The sequence below is a fragment of the Anastrepha ludens genome, chromosome 5, assembly GCF_028408465.1.
Source record: "Anastrepha ludens isolate Willacy chromosome 5, idAnaLude1.1, whole genome shotgun sequence".
Classification (NCBI taxonomy): Eukaryota; Metazoa; Arthropoda; class Insecta; order Diptera; family Tephritidae; genus Anastrepha; species Anastrepha ludens.
In genome coordinates, this window is record NC_071501.1 from 23,313,215 (window position 1) to 23,339,000 (window position 25,786).

General features: G+C 38.9%; 3 protein-coding genes across 5 annotated transcripts; 1 reads left to right on the forward strand and 2 right to left on the reverse strand.

Moving 5' to 3' along the window:
• The first annotated feature begins 34 nt into the window (after nt 1-34).
• On the forward strand, nt 35-1,490 carry LOC128862718 (mitochondrial import inner membrane translocase subunit Tim23). 2 transcript variants are annotated; one of them, XM_054101383.1, is made up of 4 exons: nt 35-225; nt 370-661; nt 733-902; nt 966-1,490. In XM_054101383.1, the coding sequence occupies exons 1-4, from the start codon at nt 177-179 to the stop codon at nt 1,079-1,081; spliced, it is 627 nt and encodes a 208-aa protein (XP_053957358.1). In that variant the 5' UTR covers nt 35-176; the 3' UTR covers nt 1,082-1,490. The 2 variants fall into 2 exon arrangements, with proteins under 2 accessions (XP_053957358.1, XP_053957359.1); XM_054101384.1 differs by having other exon boundaries at nt 376-661.
• A 144-nt stretch (nt 1,491-1,634) lies between these two features.
• LOC128864194 (thyrostimulin beta-5 subunit) lies at nt 1,635-2,720 on the reverse strand. The gene is made up of 3 exons (XM_054103748.1): nt 2,612-2,720; nt 2,188-2,526; nt 1,635-2,117 (listed from the first exon to the last, which is right to left on the reverse strand). The coding sequence occupies exons 1-3, from the start codon at nt 2,612-2,614 to the stop codon at nt 1,953-1,955; spliced, it is 507 nt and encodes a 168-aa protein (XP_053959723.1). The 5' UTR covers nt 2,615-2,720; the 3' UTR covers nt 1,635-1,952.
• A 4,732-nt stretch (nt 2,721-7,452) lies between these two features.
• Nucleotides 7,453-24,302, reverse strand: LOC128864419 (kelch-like protein 10). 2 transcript variants are annotated; one of them, XM_054104067.1, is made up of 9 exons: nt 23,363-24,302; nt 16,993-17,262; nt 16,385-16,649; nt 13,041-13,126; nt 12,657-12,975; nt 12,305-12,515; nt 8,767-9,112; nt 8,003-8,486; nt 7,453-7,946 (listed from the first exon to the last, which is right to left on the reverse strand). In XM_054104067.1, the coding sequence occupies exons 1-8, from the start codon at nt 23,662-23,664 to the stop codon at nt 8,075-8,077; spliced, it is 2,211 nt and encodes a 736-aa protein (XP_053960042.1). In that variant the 5' UTR covers nt 23,665-24,302; the 3' UTR covers nt 7,453-7,946; nt 8,003-8,074. The 2 variants fall into 2 exon arrangements, with proteins under 2 accessions (XP_053960042.1, XP_053960043.1); XM_054104068.1 differs by having other exon boundaries at nt 12,657-12,932; nt 13,004-13,126.
• Between the last annotated feature and the right edge of the window lie 1,484 nt (nt 24,303-25,786).

Below are 25,786 nucleotides of genomic sequence, written 5' to 3' on the forward strand. Positions count from 1 at the left end.
GAATATGTGTTTCGTCAGGTTTCTGCGCACATGTGCTTGACGTTTTCGTTGTCAAGTTAGTTGGGTTGAAAAGCCAATAGAAAAATTCTACAATTTATCACTTAACCGGAAAAGATTGGCAAAATTTTTACAGAAAATTAAAGTTTTTAGACATAAATAACGCAAAAGAAAAAACAATGAGTGAAGACTATTTAAGCCAACCGCTATCATTGGGATCGTCATCAGGTAGGCGCGTCTAATGCTTAAAGATTTGAGTCATGACATACAGAGTGAACATTACGCAATTTCATGGCTAGGTGTAATAACATTGCACTATTTTTGATGTGATGGTAGATTATGAGTTAATATATATATTTTTACCATCCTAAGTAACAGATGAGGCACGCACAAATCGATCGAGTGGAGTGTCATCCGCCACAAGCACATTTAGCACTCCGATATCTCCGTATTTAAATTATGACCCGCGATTCTTGCAACAAGCACAACCAGAATTTATTTTTCCGGAAGGTGCGAATAAACAGCGTGGACGCTTCGAATTGGCTTTTTCACAGATTGGAAGTTCAGTTATGATTGGCGCCGGTATTGGTGGCTTGGCAGGATTTTATAACGGTCTGCAAACATCATCTGCACTAAAACAGACGGGGAATTTAAGGCGAACACAGTAAAAAAGCAAATTAATTTAATTTATTATTTACATTGTAATCTATTTTTTGTGCCACTTTCTCCGCATAGACTGCTCAATCATGTAATGAAACAAGGCTCAGGCACCGCAAACACTCTGGGGACACTTGCCGTCATGTATTCAGCTTTTGGTGTACTTCTGCAAAATGTGCGCGGAGAAGACGACGATGTCAACACTTTAATAGCAGGCACAGCCACGGGACTTTTATATAAATCGACTGGTAAGAATTCTATAAGGAAGTTAATGCAATAAATTGTATGCAACTCTTCTTTTCATAACACAGCTGGTCTGAGAAAATGTGCAATCGGCGGCGGAATTGGCCTGGGCATATCAGCGCTGTATTGCCTCTTCCAAATTTCGAGGGCGAGCTCCGGCGGATCTGGTTTGAAATTCCTGTAAATCTAGAAGTGCTACAAAAAATTGTATTGGAATGTAGTAAACTAGTTACAAAATTTTGTATAAGCAAATGGCAGTTAGGTGCTGGTAGTGACTTAGGTAACTCCAGATGGTGGAGATGAATGGAGTTGCGTTATTCCTCTACGTAACGCGCTCAAACGTACATAGCAAATCTAAGTTGTAAGTTCCCTTGTTTTGTAACTTTTTTTATTAGTTATTAGAATGTGATGAGTTAAGTTGAACAAACTAATACCGAAGACATTTTGCTTAATAAGCAAAAAATTAAAGAAACTAAAAAACGAACACAAGTATGCATACATTAAATTCTTTGTATTATCAAGGGGATTGTGTTATTGTGGAGTATTTGTGTAAACTAAAGAATAGTTGTACAACAAATTGTAGAAATAAAATATGGAAAAAATTACCGAAACAAAATAAAATGCACTGTGAATGTTGAACTAAGAACTAAAAGAAGTAGAGCTTATTTCATGACATAACCATAACCAGGAGCTTCCTATGTAGTCAAAAAACCAATTGCATTCCATTTACTAAAGGTTCAACAATATTTATGTTTAGACATTTTTGTTTAATTTTCTGCGATAGTCCATGGATGGAAAAATTAATTCAATAAAAAATTATCGTTCATGAATTAAGTGAAATGTGCGAATGCGCTCATACTGAATAGGCGGGACAAAACCAAAATGTATTTAAAACTTATTGAGTTTTATTTGCTGAATGTACATACATATACAATAATTATTACAGCACACATTTTTTACAAATATAAATATTTCTTATGAAAGCCCTGCATCGCTGCCCTCAACTGATAACCTTATAATAACTGATAAGCAGATGTAATTCACCAAAATGAAATTTAATAATCCAAAGCATCGGAATCGGATCCAGTAAGCGCCAACACCTTCACACCGGATCTTTCATCCAAAATATTGTTAACTGGCGCTTCGCAACTGGTATCCAAAGTGGAACATGTGTGACAATGACAGCTGCCCGCTTCCATGTACTCATAGCGACGCGCTTCCTAAACATGTACGTGGATAAATACACAAAATCAGTAAACAATTTTAATACTAATCTTGAAAATAATTCACCTCACTGGCTTCCGGGTGACAATTCCTCAACACCGCTACAGCTGGTTGGCGCGTAGCGTGCACACAAACGGGGTGAAATGACCGTTTATATGGAAATTTCCAATCGGAAATCTCACTAGAGTCACAGCGACCCCAACACGAACGTACGCTTACATAATCCCAACACTCGCGTCCCTGTGCGTCAGCTTGTGTGATGCGGTAGGTGTAGAGACGCTGATGACAGCCAAGTGGCGCTGCAGTGGGACTGCTGTTGATGGGTTGTGCCTCAAGCACTTGGCTTAGTGAGGGTGTTGAAATTGAAATAAACGCGACAAGTGCAAATGCATTAAAGTATTGATACTGCAGACAAGTATAAAGTAAAAAAAAAATAGTTTATATAGTAGTTTCTTTTGAATTCAAATATGTAAGTAAAATCGTTCGTTACCATTTCAGTGACCGTTTCACGCTTATGTTACAACTTTACTGCCCACGGTTGGCGAGTTGTTAACTACAGCAGCGTTTAGATTGAAATGACTTGCATTTGCCTGTTGCGCGAATCTTTTATACGTTTTTATTTATGATTTCTATATGTAACACCAAGGACAAGCGACAACAAAGCATTGGATCTATGTACCCTATTTCGAGTAAAAGGATTAACGGAAATTTCAAACGCTTCGTAGTGTTGTTTAACTTCGATTGTGTTTACACACACACATACCTAAACCAATGTCTTCTAACGTAAGAAGAAGCATGCAAACAACTTGCATGCGAGTGTCTAAATTTAAGGGGAACTGTACGCTATATTGTAGCGCAAGCTTAAGATATAGTCGTACATATGATATATGAGTGTATATGTAAATTTTTGAAATCTTAAATTTTTTTTATAATAGGTCCATTCAAGAAGCAAATAATTTGTAACAAATAAGTTTTGGCGTTCATGTAACTTGCAAAGTAGGGGAAAGTGAGAGCGCAAATGACATTTCATTTTGAGGGGAAGTTGCAAGTTTTTACTGGATACAAGTAAAAATTGTAAGAATTTGCAAGTGAGAAGAACAGTTGATGGCAAAGTAAAAATAAACACGAATTAAAATCTGCGAACTGAGTCAAAGTTCTAAATTTAAATAAAATTGGTAATTAAAATAGAGAATTTAAGTAATATATTTTAAATAAAATGTATAAAGTTTATATGAAGTCATATAGGTCATTGAAGTCAAATAGGAATCGGCCAATCATATTGAGGTATGTACTTCTGAATCACAGCCTCCAGTCACCGCTGCTGCAGTTTCCGAAATTAAAATCGAAAGCATTGTAATTATCTTTTGTGCTTAATGTTTGTACTTCTGGGCTATTAACTAATTTGGAAATATATATAGTACATATGCGCATGCATAGCCGGAAGCAAGGAAAATATGAAGAAAGCTGTGACTGCCACAATGGAATGTTCTCCATCTGACAGCGATAATGAAATGGAACAAATTATTGTGGACAAAATAAAATTTTGTGATGCCTAAGCTCATTTTTTAGCATTTTATTTGCTTTATTTTTTTATTAGTAGTAGGTAGTCTAACGCAAAATAAGTTTAATTTTTGTGATTTTTTCTCCCAAAAATTTAATCAGCTATTCGTAAAACTTGCAAATTGTTACTGGTTTTGCGTTTATGTACTTTTTTTATATTTTTTTCTTTGAGACCGAATTTTCGGAAATTAATTTACGGTATCATTTTTACATGAACAAACCTAATGTTATGCGTGTACCTGGCTGAAATGATTGAAGATTAGACTGAGAAATTGGAAGGAACTTCAATAAATTGCTTTGAGGAATTGTGCCCACTCAGGCAAAGTGTACAGGGGAAAGCGGTTCCTTGGTAGAAACCTGAACTGTCGAAGCTTCGTGTACGGTCCAGAAAACTTCATAATAAGGCTTTAAAAACCCAAACAGAAGATGACTGGACCAATCATCGACTTACACAGAGAGAATATAAGAAAAAAAGTACGGAAAGCCAAATTCGAATCCTATAGAAATTTCTGCTGTAACGTCGAAGAAATGAGGGAAACAGCGAGACTCTGTAAGGTCCTTCATCTATACCGCTCCGAAAGGCTGGATTCCATTCGAAAACCTGATGTTTCATACACCATTTCCAAATCGAAAACGTTTAATGATCTACTCGAAACCCATTTTCCGTGTAGTAAATGATTCATGATGAATCATGTTGCCACAAGAGTCGCCAAAGCAAGCGGCATGTTAAGGAAGCTCATGGCAAATCTTGGAGGTCCATTTCAGAGCAAGCGAAAGCTTTTAATGGACTCGACGAACTCGTTTCTTCTATGGGTATGAGAAATATGGGCAGATTCGTTAAGGGTGAAATTCCGGCGAAAAATTTTACAGTTTTATAGCCCATTCCAATTTTAGTATAATAAAGTGAAAGTTTGAAGTCGCTCAAAAATTGCGTTGATCTTTGAATTTCTTTTTTGCGTGCAATGTTGAGAATTTTCTTCCAAATAAAGCACAGGCTTGAAAGTATTTTGTACGGCAGAAAATGCTCATGCTTTTTCAAGATGCCCCATTATTTCCAAAATGTCGTAGATCTACTCGGCGTCTTCCTCGTTGTACTGCTCAAGCTGCCTTGACCCACTCTCACCGCTGTAGGTACAAATGTTTTATTCTTAAGGGGAGGTTCTGGACAAAATCGACCAAAAAAACTTATTTTTTTGTACTGCTTTATTTTCATCCTTAAGGTCTTAAAAATGTGTAGGTAAAAGGATATTTTCCTATCTAATTGATTTTACTAGTTATAGCGTATAGACGAGAGAGCGCGTCGGCCGAAAAACAGGTAAAAGCTCGCGTTCGGATCCGCTTCGTCAAACTTTAAACACGTTTTTCTCGAAACATCTTTTTTTTGAGCGCGGGGCGCGATTCCGCTTCAACGACTACACCGATTTCGACGTTTGGCGGCTGAAATTAAAGCTTATTCAAGGAGACTTCAGGAAGCGTTTTTTGGCAAAAAATTTTTAGTATTGTTTTTTTTAACGTTAAAACAAATAAAAAGAGGCGAAAAAGGTGTTTTTTTTCAAAGGGTCCCTATTTTTTTTTTAAATCAGAAATTTTATAAGGCCCCCTAAATTTCATCTACTTTAAGATTTTTTTTGGTTTTTTCGTTTCATATTACTTGGCAGAGCTGTAGAATGCGCACACTGTCCACCGCCGCGCACGACCGTCGTCAGTGAGGGATGGAGCTGCATTTTGTATTATTTTTACTCGAAAAATGTTTGTCAACTTTTTAAAATATAGAGAAATAAATGCCACAATTACGCACATTTTCGGGCCTTTGGACTAGACCTCCCCTTAAGGCCTGGCTACATACATGCATACAACCATAGCGTTTATAGCTGAGGTGAATACATACATATGTATAAGTATATGAAGCTATTCAAATAAGTTGCGCAACTTCTTTTTTTCTTGTGCGTTGAAAATCAGTAGTACTACTGAAGTACACCCGGTCGTATGAGTAACCAATAACGCTGGTCCAGCGATATGGCAATGGCTGAGCTTTTCACAACCAACTGAGTTTTATTTTTAATATACGTTTATTTTTTTGAAATTGTTTCGATATTAATAGTAAGCCTCAGACTGCATTGAAAAAAAGTTGCAAAAGTTCACCTCTGTATTTAAAACTTATGTAAGATGGTTTCGGCACCATAAAAAGTTTGTGAAGTACTTGAGACTGATGAAGCCAGGATAACATCTAGGTAACTGGCCCAACTATGTGAAAGTGACTTCAGTGCTCAAATAGATATAAGAACGCAAAAATACATAATTCTTCAAGACTGGAACACGACTATTTGGATTTGAAAATCGTATGTGAAATAACCAGGTTATAATAAAAAAAAACATTTCGGTACTGAAGTCATCTCAACATGAACATTAAGTACAGAGGTGAACTTTTGGATTTTTTCTATTGTACCTTTTTCTTCAAATCTCTCAATCGACAAAGACATAATTTCCAATACCGAATCTGACCCAGCATTCATCAACCGCATCATTAATGGAGACGACACACAATCCAGACATAAAAAAAACACATCATTTCAGTCAAAACAGAATGCAAAGCTCACGGCTTGCACGCGAAGGATTTGTGGTACAAGAACACGACTGATAAGTCACTGTCGAACGAAGCATATATCATCCAACAGCCAACGAATTCACTTGATCGAGTCAAAAATGTAGAAGTATTGGAAAAATTCCGAAGACGGCTCAGATGGCTATACCAAAAATAGAGTTGCAGAAATATTCCGAAAGCTAGATTAAACGCTGGCATAATGCGTTACTGTTGGTAGGTAGTACTTTGACGGCGATAATATCACTTTTGAGGAATAAACTCGTATTTAGAATTTTCTGCATACATTCCGGGAACATTTGATCAAGGTGGTAGGTATTGGGGTATAAGGCTCCATAAAAGGTAAAGTTATTTTTGAAAAGGCAAAAAAAAATATTAGGGGTCTTAATTAAACTAGTTTTTTGAAAATTGAAACATTAGAATCCTGGGATACAAAAATCGATTAAATGTACCTCTAAAGTTCATCTTCTTCTTGAATGGCGCAATAACCCCTCACGCGATTTTGGGCAAGTTTAAAAAAGCGCGCCTGTAGCTTATTTCTTGTGCTAACCGGCGCCAGTTGGACACACCAAGTGAAGCCAAGTCCTTCTCCACATAATCTTTCCAACGCGGAGGAGGCCTTGCTCTTACTCTGCTACCACCAGCTGGTACCTCATCGAATACTTTCAGAGCCGGAGCGTTTGCATCCATTCGTATGACATAACAAAGCTAACGAAGCCGCTGGATTTTTATTCGCTATGGCTATGTCGCCATAAAGCTCATGCAGCTCATCATTCCATTGCCTGCGACATCGCCGTCGCCAACGTGAAAAGGTCCAAAAATCTTCCGCAGGATTTTTTTATCACACACTCCAAGAGACGACTCATTGGATATTGTCAGCGTCCAAGCTTCTGTGCCATACCTTAATCTCAAGACGGGCATAAGGAGAGCCTTATAGAGTGCTAGTTTTGTTCGTCGAGAGAGGACTTTACTACGCAATTGCCTACTTAGTCCAAAATAGCACTTGGACTTCTGAAGTTCATTGAGTGTAAATCAAAGTTTATACTTCATTGGTCATCTATTCCTCTCCCAGCTACGTTACAGCTCAGCCAAGGTAGCCTGACATATTTTTTTAACTTAAAAAAGTCGTAAATAACCCATATTGAAGTAACAAAAATCTGCATTTTGGGCTGTAGTTTTTTAAGCTACCAAACATTTATTAATTTTGATGTTTTAAATATCACTAAATAAAATTTAGTACAATTGCGAAAAAATTTTGTAAAAATTACATTCAAATGCCAAAATTGTGTAATTAAAAAAAAACGGTAATAAAATTCATATTTTTTGCTCATCGGTAATTCCTTTACTCAGTTTAGTCACACGAATTCAATCGTTCATCATTTCACTTGATTATTCACCCACTGAACGCTCCGCTACGGAAGCAATCCATCTGTTACTACTGTTAAGCCCAAAAATTTTGTTATAAATAAGTTCCTTTCCTCATTAGTTTAATATGACATATCCATTTCCATTAGATTCACGGTAGTCATGGTTCGTCAATGAATTTCTCTTTCATTTCACTCTTCCCCTTCCGGTATATTCATTTTCAAATTGACCACTTAAGCTTTGCACTCACTCACTCATTACAACGAATTTCTCAATTATGTTTAATTTTTTTTTTTTGTCACTTTTGGAATGAAAATCGATTAGTCCATTGTGTCACGCAACTGTTAGAAATCTTACCATTTGAATTAAAGCTTTGTCATTGCTTTCAGTCATAGATATTTTTTTCTGTTTTCTTTTGCATGCATTGTCTTAGGATCGTCGTCGTATTTCATGATGCGAACCGAAACGTTGCGAGCTCAACTGCATGCGAAATCGATGATTTGGATCGGGCCGCATATCTTCTTGCTGATCCTCAATTGCAGGTCTTAGTGCTGCGGCTGCTACAGCATCCATTGTAGCTGCATCTTCCTCATCGTCGGTATCATCATCCTCGTTTGGGCTGTCGTAGTCGTCCATAGTGGCGTCTTGCACCTCAACTGAGGCATTCGACACGGAGATGGTTTCCGCATCGCGTGCCATGGTGCTTGCTAACAGACGCTGACGACGCTCCTCCATCAAACGATCGCGATCTTTATGTATATAGTCACGTTTATTTGGAAGACCGGCGACATTGTTTGCTGTGAGAGCCGATCGTACTACATTCATGTCAGTGGCCTCCATCCTGTGGGAGGAAGAACATAAATTTAAATATCCTACTCAAAGCCAATGAATTTTATGCAGAAAAAGTGAGCTTTAATTTACTAAGTAAAATGTCAATTTTGTTAACATCAAAATTGCTCAACTCGCGCTCAAACATTTGCTGCTCTGAGTTCAAGTTCTACTACTGGGCCCAAACGTACTCTATGAGCGAAAGTTTACGAGCTAAGCATTTGCACAAAATCGTTAATTTTACGCAGAAAATTTGTTTATTTATTTTTATGTAAGACAAACTTTCTTCTCACCACTCATCGGTTTCAGCAACATAGCATTCAGTATGTGATATTGTGGATACGCCATTGAAACCACCAATGGCAAAAATCATATCGTCTATTATTTCAAGTCCGAAATTGCTGCGAGAATGATTCATTTCATGTATAAATGACCAAGACTGCGTATCAGGATCGTAGCGTTCGCCGGTGGACAGCCGAGCAGTGCCATTGAAACCGCCAATCACATATAGTTGACCACGAAAAGCCACACAGGATACGCCTGAACGACGATGATTCATATTGGGTATACGCGTCCAGTTGTTGCTGACCGGATCGTAGTATTCAGCGCTATCCAAACACTCTTGCCCGTTAAAGCCACCTATTTATAAATGCATGAAAAATAAGTAATTAATCTTAACAGAGCGACACTAATATTGGATATCAATGAATGACAATGCACTCATAGAGACTTCAGATATTTATTTCGCCTTCGCTAAATGACATTCACCAAGTGAGGTAGAAAATGATCCGCAAATGTCGCAGAAACGACAAGTGTCAATCGAGCCTGTACCAGAGTTATATCGATAGCTGATCTGACTATCTATCATTTCCATGAATTTATCCTTCAATTTACATATTTGGCTTTGTTTTGTTTTTCTTTGCGCGAGGATTTTTACGTGGCGAGTCCCAAGCTCAGCACACAACCAGATATCCTGGGTCTGGTAATGAACGAGGACAAAACGAAGTAGCTTCTGTCATCAAACACAAACAGGCGGTGCACTTGCGCTTCAGCACTCACGTCACTGTTGACAGTTATGATTTTGAGGCCGTAAGAGACTTCAATTATTTAGGAACCAGCATTAACACCGACAACAATGTCAACCTTGAAATCCAACGTAAAATCTTCATTGGCAATAAGCGCTACTTTGTACTAAGTAGGCAATTGAGTAGTGAAGTCTTCTCTCGATGAACAAAAGTAAAATTTTATAAGGCTCTCATCATGCCCGTCCTGACATGTGGGGCTGAAGCTTGTCTCTTGGAATGTTCGAGAGAAAGATTCTACGGAAGATTTTTATAACCTTGTATGTTGGTGGTTGGTGAAGGCAAGTATTGTATGCGATGGAACAATGAGCTGTATGAGCTTTACGACGACATAGATATATATATAATTGGCGCGTACACCCTTTCTGGATTTTTTGCCGAGCTCCTCCTCCTATTTGTGGCATGCGTCTTGATGTTGTCCACCAATGGAGGGACCTACTGTTTTAAACCGACTCCGAACAGCAGCTATTTTGTATGAGGAGCTTTTTATGGAGCTTGCCATTGCCTGCCGCGGGGCGAGCGCTATCAGATACAACTTTTTCTTCATTGTGGTGTTTCACCGAGATTCGAACCTACATTCTCTCTGAACTCCGAATGGTAGTCACGCGCCAACCCATTCGGCAACGGCGGCCGCCCGACTACGACATAGATATAGTACACCGAATAAAGATCCAGCGACTTCGTTTGCGGGGTCATTTCGTCCGAATGGATATAACAGCTCGGGCTCTGACAGTATTCGATGTGGTACCAGCTGGTGGTAGCAGAGGAAGAGGAAGGCCTCCTCTGCGTTGGAAAGATCAGGTGGAGAAGGACTCGGCTTCACTTGGTGTGTTGGTCGCTTAGCACGAGAAAGCAACGACGGGCGCGCTTGGTCAAACTCGGCCAAAATCGCATAAGCGGTTATCGCACCAATTAAAAAGAAGAAGAAGATATATAATAGCAGAAGAGTGTGTGCTCGGCTGATGCTTTAAGTATCTCTGCGAACCCTAAAAAAATGATTTTTAGTCAAAATATGGAGTTGCATATTTACAACTGAGCCGGAATTCGCTCAGCAAATACGAAACGATGCCTGATTAAATAGCAAACATGACAATTGGAAAAATTATCGCGGCTATCTGGTCCAAAATGAAGAAAAAGTTTTTTCTAATAGCGGTCGCCCCTCGGCAGGCAATGACAAGCCTCCGAGAGTATTTCTGCCATGAAAAAGCTCCTTATAAAAAAGCACTATCTGCTGCTCGGAGTCGGTTTATAACTGTAGGTGCCTTAATTTGTGGAACAACAACAAGACGCACACCACAAATAGGAGGAGGAGCTCGACCAAATACCCAAAAAGGGTGTAAGCGCCAATTATATATGTCTGGTCATCCTTCACTATGCCATCAAAGCGATTTCTCATAACAAGCGCATATTACAGTCACCCTCTGCTTCAAAACTATTTGTATTCACGCCTTACTGTTAGACGCACTTGAAATAGCAACACTCAGACAAATATAATTTTTTCGGCTACGTCATAACCGAAAACGATTGAATATATTCTCGCTACTTGTTGTAAGTCCTAGAATTTTTTTAGTGAGTTGGAAGATTTTATATATATATATAATTGGCGCGTACACCCTTTTTGGGTGTTTGACCGAGCTCCTTCTCCCATTTGTGGTGTGCGCCTTAATGTTGTTACACAAATGGAGGGACCTACAGTTTCAAGCCGACTCCGAACGGCAGATATTTTTTATGAGGAGCTTTTTCATGGCAGAAATACACTCGGAGGTTTGCCATTGCCTGCCGAGGGGCGACCGCTATTAGAAAAATGTTTTTCTTAATTATGGTGTTTTCACCGAGATTCAAACTGACGTTCTCTCTGTGAATTCCGAATGGTAGTCGCGCACCAACCCATTCGGCTACGGCGGAAATTAGGGATCTTCTAAAAATTTTGAAAAGTATAAGAGAAATAAGGACAAGTTCCTTATGCGGCTGCACAATTAGCTAAGAGCCTGAGTGTGTCTCATAGTGGAAGACCCGTAAAACCTAACCTAATTTATTGTTAGTCCACAATGCAGACTTTAACAACTACTTGATCTGGAATGATACAAATAGAGCAAGGAAAACAAGGCCTACGCAATAGTTAATTTTTCAGTAATAACCCTAGCACCTTGCGGAAAATGCACTACAAAACACGCTCACCTTTTTCCAATCATTTATGCGCACTTCTTCCAACTCGACGAACCCGATATAGAATTCACTAAGCCCCGAGAGGATTCACATTTTTTAAACAAGGACGGTTGAGTTGGAAGATGAAGACGGATTTGGAACGAAGTGATGAATTTCGGAATATTTCCATAGACTCTTTGAATATTCCAATGAACTAAGAGTAACTAATTCGCATATTTTGGAAATTAGGCCTGCTTGGCGAATATAAATTAGTTTTTGCTGTTTACATTTCTTTGTTTTGAATATTGCAGAATATTCGTTTTAGAATTTCATAGCATTTGAGCAGTAGCTATGTAAATAACAGTAAATAAAATAAGAAATTTTACAAAAAAAAAAAAATTTAAGCGACACTGAATGCTACTCGTCTGTCGTCTGTTGAGCGAAAATGATAAAAATAAATATGCAAATTTGAGTCAAAAATAATCCTATAAACACAAAACTATAAAAAAAAACAGAAAAAATATATATATATACATATACATATATATATTTGTAGAACCATAACCATCAGAATTCCATGCTGAGGTCATCCCCCTTCGCTTACCAGTTGCATAAATTTTCCCCTTCAACGTGCATGCGCTTGCGTCAGATCTTTGCATATTCATCGGCGTTATAACGGTCCACTGATTCGCCTTCGGATTATAACGCTCGACCGTGTTTAAGCGATTATGGCCATCGTAACCGCCAATTGCGTAGATAAGACCGTTAAGCTCAGCGACGCTGACATAGCAACGGCGGCAGTGCATTGGTGCAATCTAGTAAAACAAGACAAAAAAAAACACAAAAAATTAAAATAAAAGAAATTGAAAAGAAAACTTTAGAGGGGGGAAGGAATCGTAAACACCAAAAACATAAACACCAATCATAATTATCCACTACATTTCACTTCAGCTAACCTCTTTCCAGTTCTTTCGTACCGCATCAAAGACACGACAAGTGTTAAAATATTCGACACCGTCATAGCCACCAATCGAATATATTTTGAAACCGATAACAGCAGTGCCGTGATAGGCACGCGGCCCAGCTGGATCTTCGGCTGGTATATTCACCCAACGGTCAGCACGCGTGTCATAAGTTTCGATGCAGCCCTTCGAAGTACCGCCGCTCCAACCACCTATGGCAAAGATGACTTCATGCGGCAGCCTTGGCATGGCTAGAGGTGGTGTGATGAGCTTTTTCGAAAATGGCATACGAAATGGCACATATAAATTTGAACTGAGAGAGGGGAAAATTCGTTAAATACCTCGCCCGATGATGGATTCATTATATCCAAATCATACATAAACTTAAATGTCTCCACAATCAATGGCTTAGCGTCCTCGCACTGCAGCACATACGGATGCTCTTTCACCTCCTCCATGAAGCACTGAAAGTGTAATTGAAATTAGTATACACATAGAATCTAAGCATCCATAATAACTCAAATTACTCAGCCTATAAGTAAAATGAGCTAATGAGATACTGTTAACTGTTTTTTTCTTTTCATAAAATGTTAATATAATCCTTTTTTTTAGAACGTAAATTTAAGTATTTCTTATATTATAGATCGTCAACCGTGACAACTCTATTCTTTGCGTTCGAGCGCTGGGAGAGGTATAGTTACTTTGCCGACTTTAGACGCGTTTTTCTCAAAACTATATTTTTCGAATTGGCGTACACGATAACTCGAAAAGTTATTGACCGATCTCCCTGAAATTTTGCACACATCTTTTTTATGATATTACTTTCTTTGTGAATTTACAATTCGAAAATTTTTCGAAGAAAAAATTTTTTCGAAGCGAAAATAGCTCCAAATTTCATTTTTTGTTTTTTTTGAAGCATATTATTCCGCCATTTTAATGTATAAATAAACTGTATGCCAATTTTGAAAAAAAATATATTGACTTCTTTATTTTAAATAATTTTAATGAAAATCAGGGAAAATATGGCCGTTTACAGGTATCTGTCCCCTTAATAAACAGATATCACAATGAATTTTTTACACAGCTTAAAACAAGAGCTAGTGGCTTTTACTTAAAAAGTTAGCAGAATCGATGAAAAAAGTTTACTTTGTGTCGCTAAAGCAAATGGTGTTTTCATAGAATACTAAACTATTCGAGACGATAAAAAAAATTCAAAAAAAGTATACCTTTGTTAAACGATCACTTTAATTAAACAGTGTCTTATAATTTTGAAACGAATGGAAATACGTTTCTGTTAAAAATTTTCTTTATGTATTAAACAAGTTCTAAATTCTGTAATAAAACAGATAACTTTTGTTACTTTAATCGATGTGTAAAATTTTTATTTTCCTCTAAAATCAATAAATTGAAATACTTGGAAAAATTAGGGGGGTCTTATGACTATGAAACGCACCTTACTAACTAACAATCTGCAGAAGTAAAACTTTGTGAAGCAATAATAAAAAGTTTAGCATATCTTAAGGGGAACTGAGGAACTATTTGCTAAGTATTTTAGTTTCTGTATACTTTTACGTTCTTTTTATACAGATTTTGTTTGAGAAGACCCCTAGAGAAATATTTCGAGGGATAATTTTTTAACCCTCTAGCAAACTTGCAAATGCATTTTGTCTCGCATTTGCACAAAAAAGGGGCAAAACAATGCTGTTTTACGAGATATAACGGGGTAAAATATTTTACAAAAATATTTCCCATGAAATTCTACTATTTATGGTACAGTCATTCACCCCTTATTTGATACAGCTACTAATTTATTGTAAAATTTGTTATATTTCATAATATTTCGGGAGAAATGGAAAAACAGGGTATGCAGATATTTTATTTATTTTATGTTATCTTCGTTTTTGTTCTTTTGCATTGGAATGAAATGAGTGGACATTTTTTTTGCATTTTATGTTGAGAAATGAAATAAAATAAAATAAATAAAACATCTACAGACTCTGTTTTTCCATTTTCGCAATGTGAAATATAGAACACTTTACAAAAAAATCGTATCTGTATCAAATAAGGTGTGAGTGACTGCATCTCTAAACCAGATATTTTGCTCAGATAAGTATTTTAACCATTTTTTCTTCAATTGCAGAAATTGCAATTTACATAATTTCAATATTAATTAGGTGATAAGAAAATATGTTTACCTGGGAATGAAAAACACTGTGAGATCTCTACGATATGGTCTCAGTACCGTCATACTAAAAGGTGAAGTCCAAAATAATTAAGACTGGCGTCATAAAAATGTTTTTGATGGCGCCATCTTCTTAATGAGTTAGTCCGTTGGAAGTCACATCTCTAGCTGACATAAAGTGAAAGCTTGGTGACATTCGGTTCAGTGGAAGCGAAGTTGTTGCGTCTAAAGTGTCAGTATGCTTGAGTCATCGGTACAAAAATGAGTTTCGAACAAAGAGCTAATATCAAATTTTGTTTTAAAATCTGTAAAACGTTTACCGAAAAATTTGGTTTACAAGTTTCATAGATGATTTTGAGGATATAACTGACAATGAACATACGGGCCCAAAATCAGTAATCACTAAAAACTCCATGACATTGGTTGTAAATTTATCAAAAATGAACCGAAATCATCGTTGAAATTCATAGAATCGGAGTTGAATATATTCAAAACATCGATTTATCGCATTTTAACTGATCATTTGGGCTTACGAAAAATCTGTGCACCTTTCATTTCGCACAAGTTAACTGAGGACCAAAAATTGCTCAGAACTCAATATTCGAAAGATCTCATTAAAGAGGCGCGAAAAGAAGAGAACTTTTTTTACAACATTGTAACTGGTGATGAAACGTGGTGTTTCGAACATGAACCTGAAACTAAGCGTCAAAGGGCCGAATGGAAGGCGCCAGACGAGCCATTACCCAAAAAATCGCGTTTGGAGAAGTCAAAAATCAAGTCGATTCTCATTTGTTTTTACGATTACAAGGGAATGGTCTACAAGAAGTTCATGCCAATAGGCCAAACCGTCAATGCAATTTTCCATCTTGGCGTTTTGAAGCGATTGTTGCACCGCATTCGTTGAATTCGCCCTCAATACCGCGAAGGAGGAAGCTGGCGCTTATTGCTTGATAATGCACCATCTCATCGATCCACTCTTGTGACTGAGTTTTTGACTAGAAATCGCATTTTATCATCAATCATTTGCCGTATTCGCCTGATATAGCTCCCTGTGACTTCTATCTATTCGGAAAATCGCATTTGGCCATGAAAGGAAAACGTGTTGCGTCCGTAGAAGCCATCCAAAATGCTTGTAGCGATAATGAAAGACATTCCGGTCAATGACGCGCAAAACAGTGTATCGAGGCCAGAGGGGACTATTTTGAATAAATAAACTCGAAGTTATCAGAACAAAGCTCCTGCCGTTTCTATTTTAGCTCAGTCTTGTTTATTTTGGACTTCACCTTGTATATTAGTTTCATTCCTCCTCTAGCCAATTACATTAAAAATTGTTACACAGTGTAATTTATAGCACACTACACAAATGTTAAAATACATATCTATGCTCAATGTTTGAATTTTGGCAACAGCGCAACAGTGGAATTGTAAAGTATAACTACCTTTTCCGAAAATTAGTTTGTTATGGGCACATTCTACGTGTATTGTAGTAGTGCCTGTGTAGTAAATGCCTGTGCATGAAGGTCATTTTAGCGTACATTACCTTCGGTGTCATTAATCCCAAGCGTACGCCCTGCATCAGCTGCGCCACATATTGCTTTCGATTCTCTGGGTCGTGATCGATCCACTTGATACACAACTTCCACACATGGTCCTCCTCCCGTGTATTCAGTTCATCGTCGCTAATGATGTCATAGAAATCCTTTAAACCGATTTCGAGTATGTCTTTATTTTTAGCGGCAACCTCAGTGAAATAGCGCAGCAGATAGTTTCGCGCTTTGACATACAAATCATCGAGAAAACGAAATCTGGATGTATGTGAATGTACAGCGTCATCGAAGTGAAAGAGATTACATGTAGATTTATGTGCATATAAGCAAATGCAAACCAATTAGTGGATGATAAAAAATGCTCAATATTTTGTTTATACACGTAAGTGTGCATGTATGCGATGGAGTTACGATTGATACACTCACACACGCGCAAATATGCTCACTATTGTTCAAATATGTGTCAAGTGCATTAAGTGCCAATTACTTTCACTTGCAATGCAATGCATTTCCCACACATACACACACACACACACATTCATCAACTGATAAATTTTTTTATGAACATGTGTAGGTATGTCTGTGTACCCTTGTCACCTACCTGGCGAATCCCATTATGCTGACACAGTTTTGTGGGGTTAGCATCGATGCGAGATATTGCTTGCACAGCGTCACCAGCCCAATCATACCCACATAATCGGCCGATATGAGCAGCTCATGCACATTGTCCGCATTGATGGTGCACTTGCGCAGGTAGGCATATTGAATCAACTCCTCCATAATAGCTCCACTCATACCCGGTATATGCACTGTCCGATTTTCATCACTTTTCGACGGTGACATGTTTGAATTAAAGCCAGTAAACTGGGCCCTTGAAAATATAGAAAAACATAAAAAGTTAGCCACTTATATGAATTATCTCCGGCATGCCTAATTAGCATGCATAAAAGAAGACCGTCGAAATCAATGAGAATACACTGGTTACTCTCCTAATAGGAACGGTCATGGACATGAGTCCCCTTTTGTGACACCCGTAGATTAAATGCTGAAACATAGAGCAGTGCAAGCTGAACTTACAGGAATTTCATTTAACCGTGTAGATGTCGAGATATCAGGAGGGGTATAACCATCTCTGCTCTGTAACGCGACTTTAAATCAAAGGATTAGGTAAGGTTAGGTTGGCGCGGTTGTCCACTGTGCGACACACTCAGGCTCATACCCCGTTGTGGTGCCGCGTGAGGAACTTGTTCTTATCACTTCTAAATCTAGTGAGTATTTTAAAAAAATTTTAGAATATCGCTGATTTCCTCAGAATTTAGATCTTTCAATTCATTCAAAAAGTGTCGACCTAAAATAGTGAGCCTACATCTGGATAGAGCAGAACAGTGGCGCAGATCAGCATCAAATGATTAAAAATAATAATAATAATTGGCGCGTACACTGCCGATAGCTGTTTGGCCGAGCTCCTCCTCCTATTTATGGTGTGCGTCTTAATGCTTTTCCACAAATGGAGGCACCTACAGTTTTAAGCCGACTCCGAACGGCAAATGGTTTTTATAAGGAGCTTTTTCATGGCAGAAATACACTCGTAGGTCATTGCCTGCCGAGGGGCGATCGCTATTAGAAAAAACTTCTTCTAGCAATTTGCTGCTTCATGTACGAACTCCCGAATGATAGTCACGCATCAAACCATTCGGCTACCGAGGCTGGCTGCCTCTGTTGGTTGTAAGCGAAAAATTCCTACAAGTAATTGCAACTAAGAAGTTCAAAATGGAAAGCTGTATGGAAGTAAAGCTCTAAGTAAATCAAATTTCATATTAGGCAACAGAGAGTTCAAGAGCATCTAACTAAAAAAACCGCTGTTAGTGAATGTACGAGGATTTTCGGCATAGTCCTTTAGGAAATTGGATTACTAGCTACTACTCATACAGGGGCGAAAAAATTTTACAAAATGCGATACAGGGGAATCGACGTAACCGGGAAGAATTTAAATGAGCCCACTTGCTATTTAAAAACAAACTACCCAAAACATATTCGTAGTTTAATGCCATGTGGTATGCTACAAGGTGTGACTATTAAACAACTATACTGAAGCTGTTAAAAGAAGTATGCATGGGACAAACGCCAATGACCGCCACTTGCTTTGCGTGGTACAGATTGTAGATAGATATAGATTTGTGGTGGAGCTGGGCAAGTCTAAGCACTCAGTCAGAAAGACCACTGAACTATACCGGAATTGATTACAGTGGGAGGAAAAGAGAGACAGGTCAGATACAGTATGGATGGTAAGACTGAAATATTTGGTTTAAGGCGACTCTTCCGTGAATCTTTTGAATTTATTGATGAATCTTAAGAGATCCGGAAGAGAAAGAGTGTGAACTTTATCCATACTCAGTACATCGCAGTTCAACAACCTTAGACTGATTCTAGAAAACACCGGATAGCTACAGAGACTGTAGTGACCACGTTTTCCCGGAAGTATAGGCATTTTGGGTCGCCAATGAATTCCATGATAGCCATAGGCTGACCAGAGGCGTTGTGTCCTACGGTAACACCCACCAGTACTCTTTGGAGAAAGATCGCTAATTTCCTGTTTGATTCTTTCACAAAGCACTTGGCTACTCTGTAGGAGCCCAACTCAGATCAATGTCTTCTATGGCTACACCTCACGAAGTCGTCAATCCGTAGTTTAAACGACGCAGAATTGACACCTAGAAAGGATTCAGGGCCTAGTGACATACTTGCAAAGCCTTCACTGGCCAGTTAATCAGCCAACTCGTTCCCGGGATTACCACAATGTCCAGGCACACAAATAAGACAAACTTTGTTGTGTTTTACACATTGTTCAGTTTTGTCTTACATTCACCGACTAAATTCGAAGAGCAGTGTGGGTTAGCAAGGGCTCTCAGTGTAGCTTGACTATCACTACAAATTCCAATACTACTACCCCGAAACTCTTTCTCAATTATCGACTATTCCAATAATAGGTTGTCTGGACTTAAGCATTCTTAACCCATCTCTATCTGGGATCAAAACATCATACTTCCTACCGAAGCTTACACAAGGTACCTGAATATCCGCTGGCACCAAGAACAGTGTGCACCGCTCCGTCAACTGGTGGAATTCTCTTAACGTGGTAACTTATCTTTCAAATGAACTGCCTCGCGCTTCTGTGAACGAATCAGTGTACCCATTAGCATTACTTTGTATTAGTGATGTTCACGTTTGGCTGAACTCCTTGGCCGGAAAAGAAAACTAAGATCTAAATTATGCAAGGACAAGGCGGGCAAGAGTTTTCCGCCAAGACAAAATGCCACATTGTTTTTCTAGAGATTTTGAACCGAGTATAACAGTCCAGTGTCAGACAAACTGACTCACCGCGTCAGTCTTGTATCTACACATCACATCATCAGACAAGTGTTGCCTTGAATTGTCATGTAGGTATGTGCCTTCACGCAATAATCAGTCAGTGTTTGTCTCACTAGCTTAATATTTTCCGGCGTCTTTTTTAATACTTCGTGGAACTAATTACCTCCCTCTTCGGAATAGTTTTCTCAATGGTCCTAAAATTGTTAGTCCACCTCAGAATCGTATTGCGGCTGGGAGCAATGCCGTGACGTCCAAGATTGAAATGTGTCCGATATGAGTATAAAACTTCAAACTTAAGATAGTTCTGAGACTTTTTGGTATCAATACAATGGATTAAAGAATTCCACTAAATCGAATAGTTTTGCTTGAAAATTAGTTTGACACCAAAACGATTCGGAGACGCAAACAGCGCAGATGTCCAATAGTTCACAGAAATTTTGTGTTAGACCTTATTATACACATCACATACAAATCTTAATAGTTTTTAAGCTTGTCTACCACCTCGGGTTTGACGTTTGTTGGGTTTGCTATCTGGTGGCCACGTAGCCGAAGCCAGGCTATAAATCTAATTTTTGTGGCCAATAGCCGGCACTTCGACCTAAAAGACCTTGTGTGTCCTACTACATGTTTTAGTTTTAGTTAGAAGTAGTTAATACCAGTTCTATTGACCGGCACTACTACCATTAAATGTAATACAGCTTATATTTAACCTAGATGATCCCTGCCTCAGAAAAGACCCATGAAAGGAGAATCGACACACACCATCTTTTCGTCGACTTCAAAGCTGCATTCGACAGTACGGAAAGGAGTTACCTGTATGCCGCGATGTCTGAATTTGGTATCCCCGCAAAACTAATATGGCTATGTAAGATGACGTTGCTCAACACCAACAGCGCCATCAGAATTGGAAAGGACCTCTCCGAGCCGTTTGATACCAAACGAGGTTTCAGACAGGGTGACTCCCTGTCGTGTGACTTCTTTAACCTGATGTTGGAGAGCATCGTGCGAGCCGCAGAACTTAATCGCTCAGGCACAATTTTTTATAAGAGCGTACAATTGCTGGCGTATGCCGATGATATTGACATCATCGGCCTTAACAACCGCGCTGTTAGTTCTGCCTTCTCCAAACTGGATAAAGAGGCAAAGCGAATGGGTTTGGTGGTGAACGAGGACAAAACGAAGTACCTCCTGTCTTCAAACAAACAGTCGGCGCACTCGCGTATCGGCACCCACGTCACTGTTGACAGTTATAATTTTGAGGTTGTAAAAGACTTCGTCTATTTAGGAACCAGCATTAACACCGATAAGTTAGTTCTGCCTTCTCCAAACTGGATAAAGAGGCAAAGCGAATGGGTCTGGTGGTGAACGAGGACAAAACGAAGTACCTCCTGTCTTCAAACAAACAGTCGGCGCACTCGCGTATCGGCACCCACGTCACTGTTGACAGTTATAATTTTGAGGTTGTAAAAGACTTCGTCTATTTAGGAACCAGCATTAACACCGATAACAATGTCAGCCTTGAAATCCAACGTAGAATCTCTCTTGCCAACAAGTGCTACTTTGGACTAAGTAGGCAATTGAGTAGTAAAGTCCTCTCTCGACGAACAAAACTAACACTCTACAAGACTCTCATCATGCCCGTCCTAACGTATGGCGCAGAAGCTTGGACGATGACAATATCCGATGAAGCGACGCTTGGAGTGTTCGAGAGAAAGATTCTGCGTAAGATTTTTGGACCTTTGCACGTTGGCAACAGCGAATATCGCAGACGATGGAACGATGAGCTGTATGAACTTTACGACGACATAGACATAGCGCAGCGAATAAAGATCCAGCGGCTACGTTGGCTGGGTCATGTCGTCCGAATGGATACAAACGCTCCGGCTTTGAAAGTATTCGATGCGGTACCAGCTGGTGGTAGCAGAGGAAGAGGGCGGCCTCCTCTGCGTTGGAAAGATCAGGTGGAGAAGGACTTGGCTTCACTTGGTGTGTCCAACTGGCGCCGGTTAGCACGAGAAAGAAACGACTGGCGCGCTTTGTTAAACTCGGCCAAAATCGCGTAAGCTGTTATAGCGCCAATTAAGAAGAAGAAGATCCCTGCCTCAGGCTGCAAAATGGTTGAAAGCCAAATTCTTTCAGTAAATTTTCCGTGGACATATTTTCGAGTATCTGCAACAGGAGCATTCTTGATTTCATTCAAATCCATTTGATATTGATGAAAGATGTGCAGTCTCTTCTTTCCCAGGGCAATACAGTTGCACAAAATATACGCTGTGGTTTAATCATCCTCCAGACAGAGCCGACTTTTTGACTCATTCCCAATTAAAATTTTTTAGAAATGGTAACAGTGACCTGTCGGAAAACCAGCTATTTTCCTGATGTCTACTTCTCGCATGCAATTCCCTATTTTAGGTAAAAGACTTGATAAGCCTTTTGGTTTGACGGAGTTCTTGTGTGACTTCCCGACGGGTATTTCTTTGAGTATTCTCCCAATTATCTACTCTGCATTTAGAAGCCGAATGGGTTGGTGCATGAAAGTGCACAGGTTCGAATCTCCGGGCATGAAATAAAAAATGATAGGAAAAGTATTTTCTAATAGCGGTGACCACTCGGCAGACAATGGCAAACCTCTAAGTTCTCCATAAAAACCAACTGCCGTTCGGAGGCAGCGTAAGGCATTGTAGGTCCTTCCATTTATAGAAAAAGCATCAAGATGCAAATCACAAATTTTGGTAGGAACTCAGCCAAACACCAAATAAAGAGTATAGCTGAGTAGTGATTTTTCACTTCAATCACGCACGAGTCAACCACTGGTACAATGTTTGATCTCAAAGAATTTATCATTGAAATCTTCCACTTTTAGCAAGCTAAATTAAGGCCAAAATTTTTATATATATTCTATGAGCTAATATTTCAATCTCTTTACACTCGATTCTGTTAGCGTTTCTTTTCTTCTTTCTAGAAATCTATCTTCTCAATTCAAATATTCAAATTGCTTCTAAGCAGTGCTCAATATATGTACGCCCCACGCTGCTCATCCTACCAAGTGATCTTTTATAGCAGCATCAGCACTATATTGGAGAATGTCAATAGAATGCGAATTGAGCTGAGGCCAAGATTGATAGGTCTTATTAGTGAAATTATCAACACTGCACTTGAACTTCCCTACATAACTGAGTCACCTTATCTCTTCCCAAAAATGACTCTACTGGTATGCAAGTTTTTGTTTTGTCTACGAGCATGGACCCAATATTCAATGCATAACCCCAAAAAAATAGACACTGGCTTCTTTTAATTTCACTATTTCATTATTGGGTGTATGGAGCTGGAAGTCTAATTTAGACATGGTGCCTGAAATTCTACTCGATGCTAGTTTCAAAGGAATATTATATGTAGACGCTATTTATTGTATAGGGTATAACGGTTAGTAGTCCAAAGTTCTTGTTTTCCTTCTTCGAAATAAAGAGTTTTGGTTTACGAGCAAATTTCACAAAATAATTATGTGCTTCCACACAAAGTATAAAATGCACCTCATCCGAAACTTCTAGACGATCAATCAGAAAGTAGATAGCTGTTCCCAGAAAATTCCCTTTAAAACTCACCTAAAATACGAACTGGAGGCGCTCATAATGGCACGATGTACATTGAAGGAGTCATCCGACACCGAAATCACTGCATCACAGAGTAATTTGTTGCGCCGCAGCTCGTTCAGTGTGTTGAGCGCATTATCACTCATGGTGGGATTGAGCGAACGTTTAGGGCTGCTCAGCGTCAACGGATCGTCCATATCCTCATCGCCTACATCATTATCGATCTCGGGCATCACAACACCCTCGTCGTGCATGTGCTGATTGTTGTTATTGACCAGAAAATTGTCACGTGCGCGAATCGACAGATTTGCCATATTTATTTGATGAATTCAACGGACTATGTTTCAACTGAGAGTTTTTACCAGTTTGTACCGCCACAAGTTATCTGAGAGGAACTTCAATAAAATTGGACTTTATTATCTGCTTTACGTTCAAACGGCAGCAATCTCTATTAGTGAATTAGCTGTTTCTCATTTGTATTTGCTTCGTATTGGAATTGGAGTTGAAAGCGCTGCAATGGTGTAGAGTTTGCAGCTTTTGTTTGCCTAGACGCCTGCGTCGGGTGGTGGCTTTGGAAGTCAAATTGCGCGGTAGCCGCGATACGTCAGGGTTTTGCGGTGCATACGATGTAGTATGGCGCAAGGATTTACGATTTTGAAATTTTGAAAATATTCGCAATGACTTTTAAATGATCTTTCGATTTTTTTTTGTAAACTCGTTAGAATGTTTTATTTTCACTTTGGTTTTGTTGCTTCTATTCGTTTCTACTCTGGTTGAATTGGGTCGGCGATATCTTTATTTAAATGGATTGATGGAGTTCTCAAGTCGATTGCAGTTGAAATTTTAAAAAAGTTTAACTTCCGGATTCGTAAGGGACTAAATTAAGCAATGTATTGAAAAAAATAAATAATTCTCCGAAAGGAAGGAAAATATTGACGACAAAGTATATGTACAATATACTAAATTGAAACAAAAAACTGAAAAGACTCGTTGACAGAACAAGTTTTGTTCCTATACCTTATAAATTAAACAAAGTAAAATTTGATTTTCAAAATTGTAGTACTAATTCACAAACATATGCATGTGTATCTGTATATATGACGTTCGCCATGGACGAAAATGTTTGCGTGTGAAACTAGACAAATACCATATATAAGTATATCGATAATAGGTCCTGGTAGCTCCTCCTGTATTGGTGCTACTCAGCTATAAAAGCTCAATAGGCATGAACTATAGGGTCCAGACGGACTATATGACTCCGAAATGCAATTGGTGTGAAGAAATTCCGAACAACAATAGAAGAAGAGGGATGGAAAAGAGGAATGAAACCTAACCCAAATCCTCTTAATATATTTCTGATGGCTCGAAAATGTTAGACGGAGTAGGGGCAGGTATCTATTGCGCAGAGCTAGGCATCAGGCAGCCATTTAAACTCCCCGACCACTGCAGTATCTTGCAAGCAGAAGTCTTTGCTGTAGGTAAGGCTGCGGAAATAGCATTCGCAAAGACATCAAGCAACGGCAAAATAAATATATACCTACATTGACAGTCAAGCGGCGAGAAAAGCAATAAACTCATATGAAGTTTCATCTAAAAATGTTCTAAAAAGTAGGGAAGCCATAGAGAGACTAGCCGCAGACAGACGGTTGCACATATATTGGGTACCCGGACATAAGGGCACTGTAGGAGACGAAATTGTAGATGAGATTGCCAAAAGCGCTGTTTACATACCATTTGAACAAGAAAACGACATACTGAAACCTTTAAATACGATATAAAATAACATCGCTGCGGACATGAAAATACGGATGGACAGGAGGTGGAATAATCTAGCCACTTGCAAAACCGCGAAAATCAAACAACGATAACTGCAGATTTTTCAATGAACTGGAGGAGAGGGAACTACTAGAGCACCTTCTATGTTCTTGCCCTGCGTTAGCTAGAACCAGATTAAACTGCTTATGAGCTTTACAATATGAGAGGTTAGAATGTCTCTCGGGGTTAGAGCTTCAGAGCTTACTTAGGCTGTATGGCAAGTACTGCCGTCTTGTTGAAACCAAGATAGATTATGTTGTGGAGATCAGGGTCTTCAATTTCCGGTTTCAAAAAGTCGTTCACCATGGCGCAATAGAGGTTCGCCATTCACTGTTACATTGGCGCCAACCTCGTCTTTGCAGAAATATGGGCCGATCCTCTAGTCCATAGACCGCATCAAACGGTTGTTTTCAATGGATGTATTGGCTGTTCTTGAATGGCTTCGGGTGTTGCTCTTCAGCCCAAATACGGCAATTGTGCTTAGTAAAGTAACTATTAGGACAAAAATGGGCCTCATTGCTGAACAGAAGTCGGGTCCCAAAATGCGGACCTTCGGCTAGTTATTCAAAAGCCCAACGACTGAAATTATGACGCTTTGGAAGATCGGCCGGCTTCAAATCT

Excerpts from the sequence above, each read along its gene's own strand:
- LOC128864419 (XM_054104067.1), bottom strand. The coding sequence starts at position 23,664 with ATGGCAAATCTGTCGATTCGCGCACGTGACAATTTTCTGGTCAATAAC. Across the intron at positions 13,127-16,384 it reads TGGGATTAATGACACCGAAG|TGCTTCATGGAGGAGGTGAA; the intron begins GTAATGTACGCT and ends TTACACTTTCAG. Across the intron at positions 12,516-12,656 it reads TACGAAAGAACTGGAAAGAG|ATTGCACCAATGCACTGCCG; the intron begins GTTAGCTGAAGT and ends TTGTTTTACTAG.
- LOC128864194 (XM_054103748.1), bottom strand. Across the intron at positions 2,118-2,187 it reads GTCACCCGGAAGCCAGTGAG|GAAGCGCGTCGCTATGAGTA; the intron begins GTGAATTATTTT and ends GTACATGTTTAG.
- LOC128862718 (XM_054101383.1), top strand. The coding sequence starts at position 177 with ATGAGTGAAGACTATTTAAGCCAACCGCTATCATTGGGATCGTCATCA. Across the intron at positions 662-732 it reads GGGAATTTAAGGCGAACACA|ACTGCTCAATCATGTAATGA; the intron begins GTAAAAAAGCAA and ends TTCTCCGCATAG. Across the intron at positions 903-965 it reads ACTTTTATATAAATCGACTG|CTGGTCTGAGAAAATGTGCA; the intron begins GTAAGAATTCTA and ends TTCATAACACAG.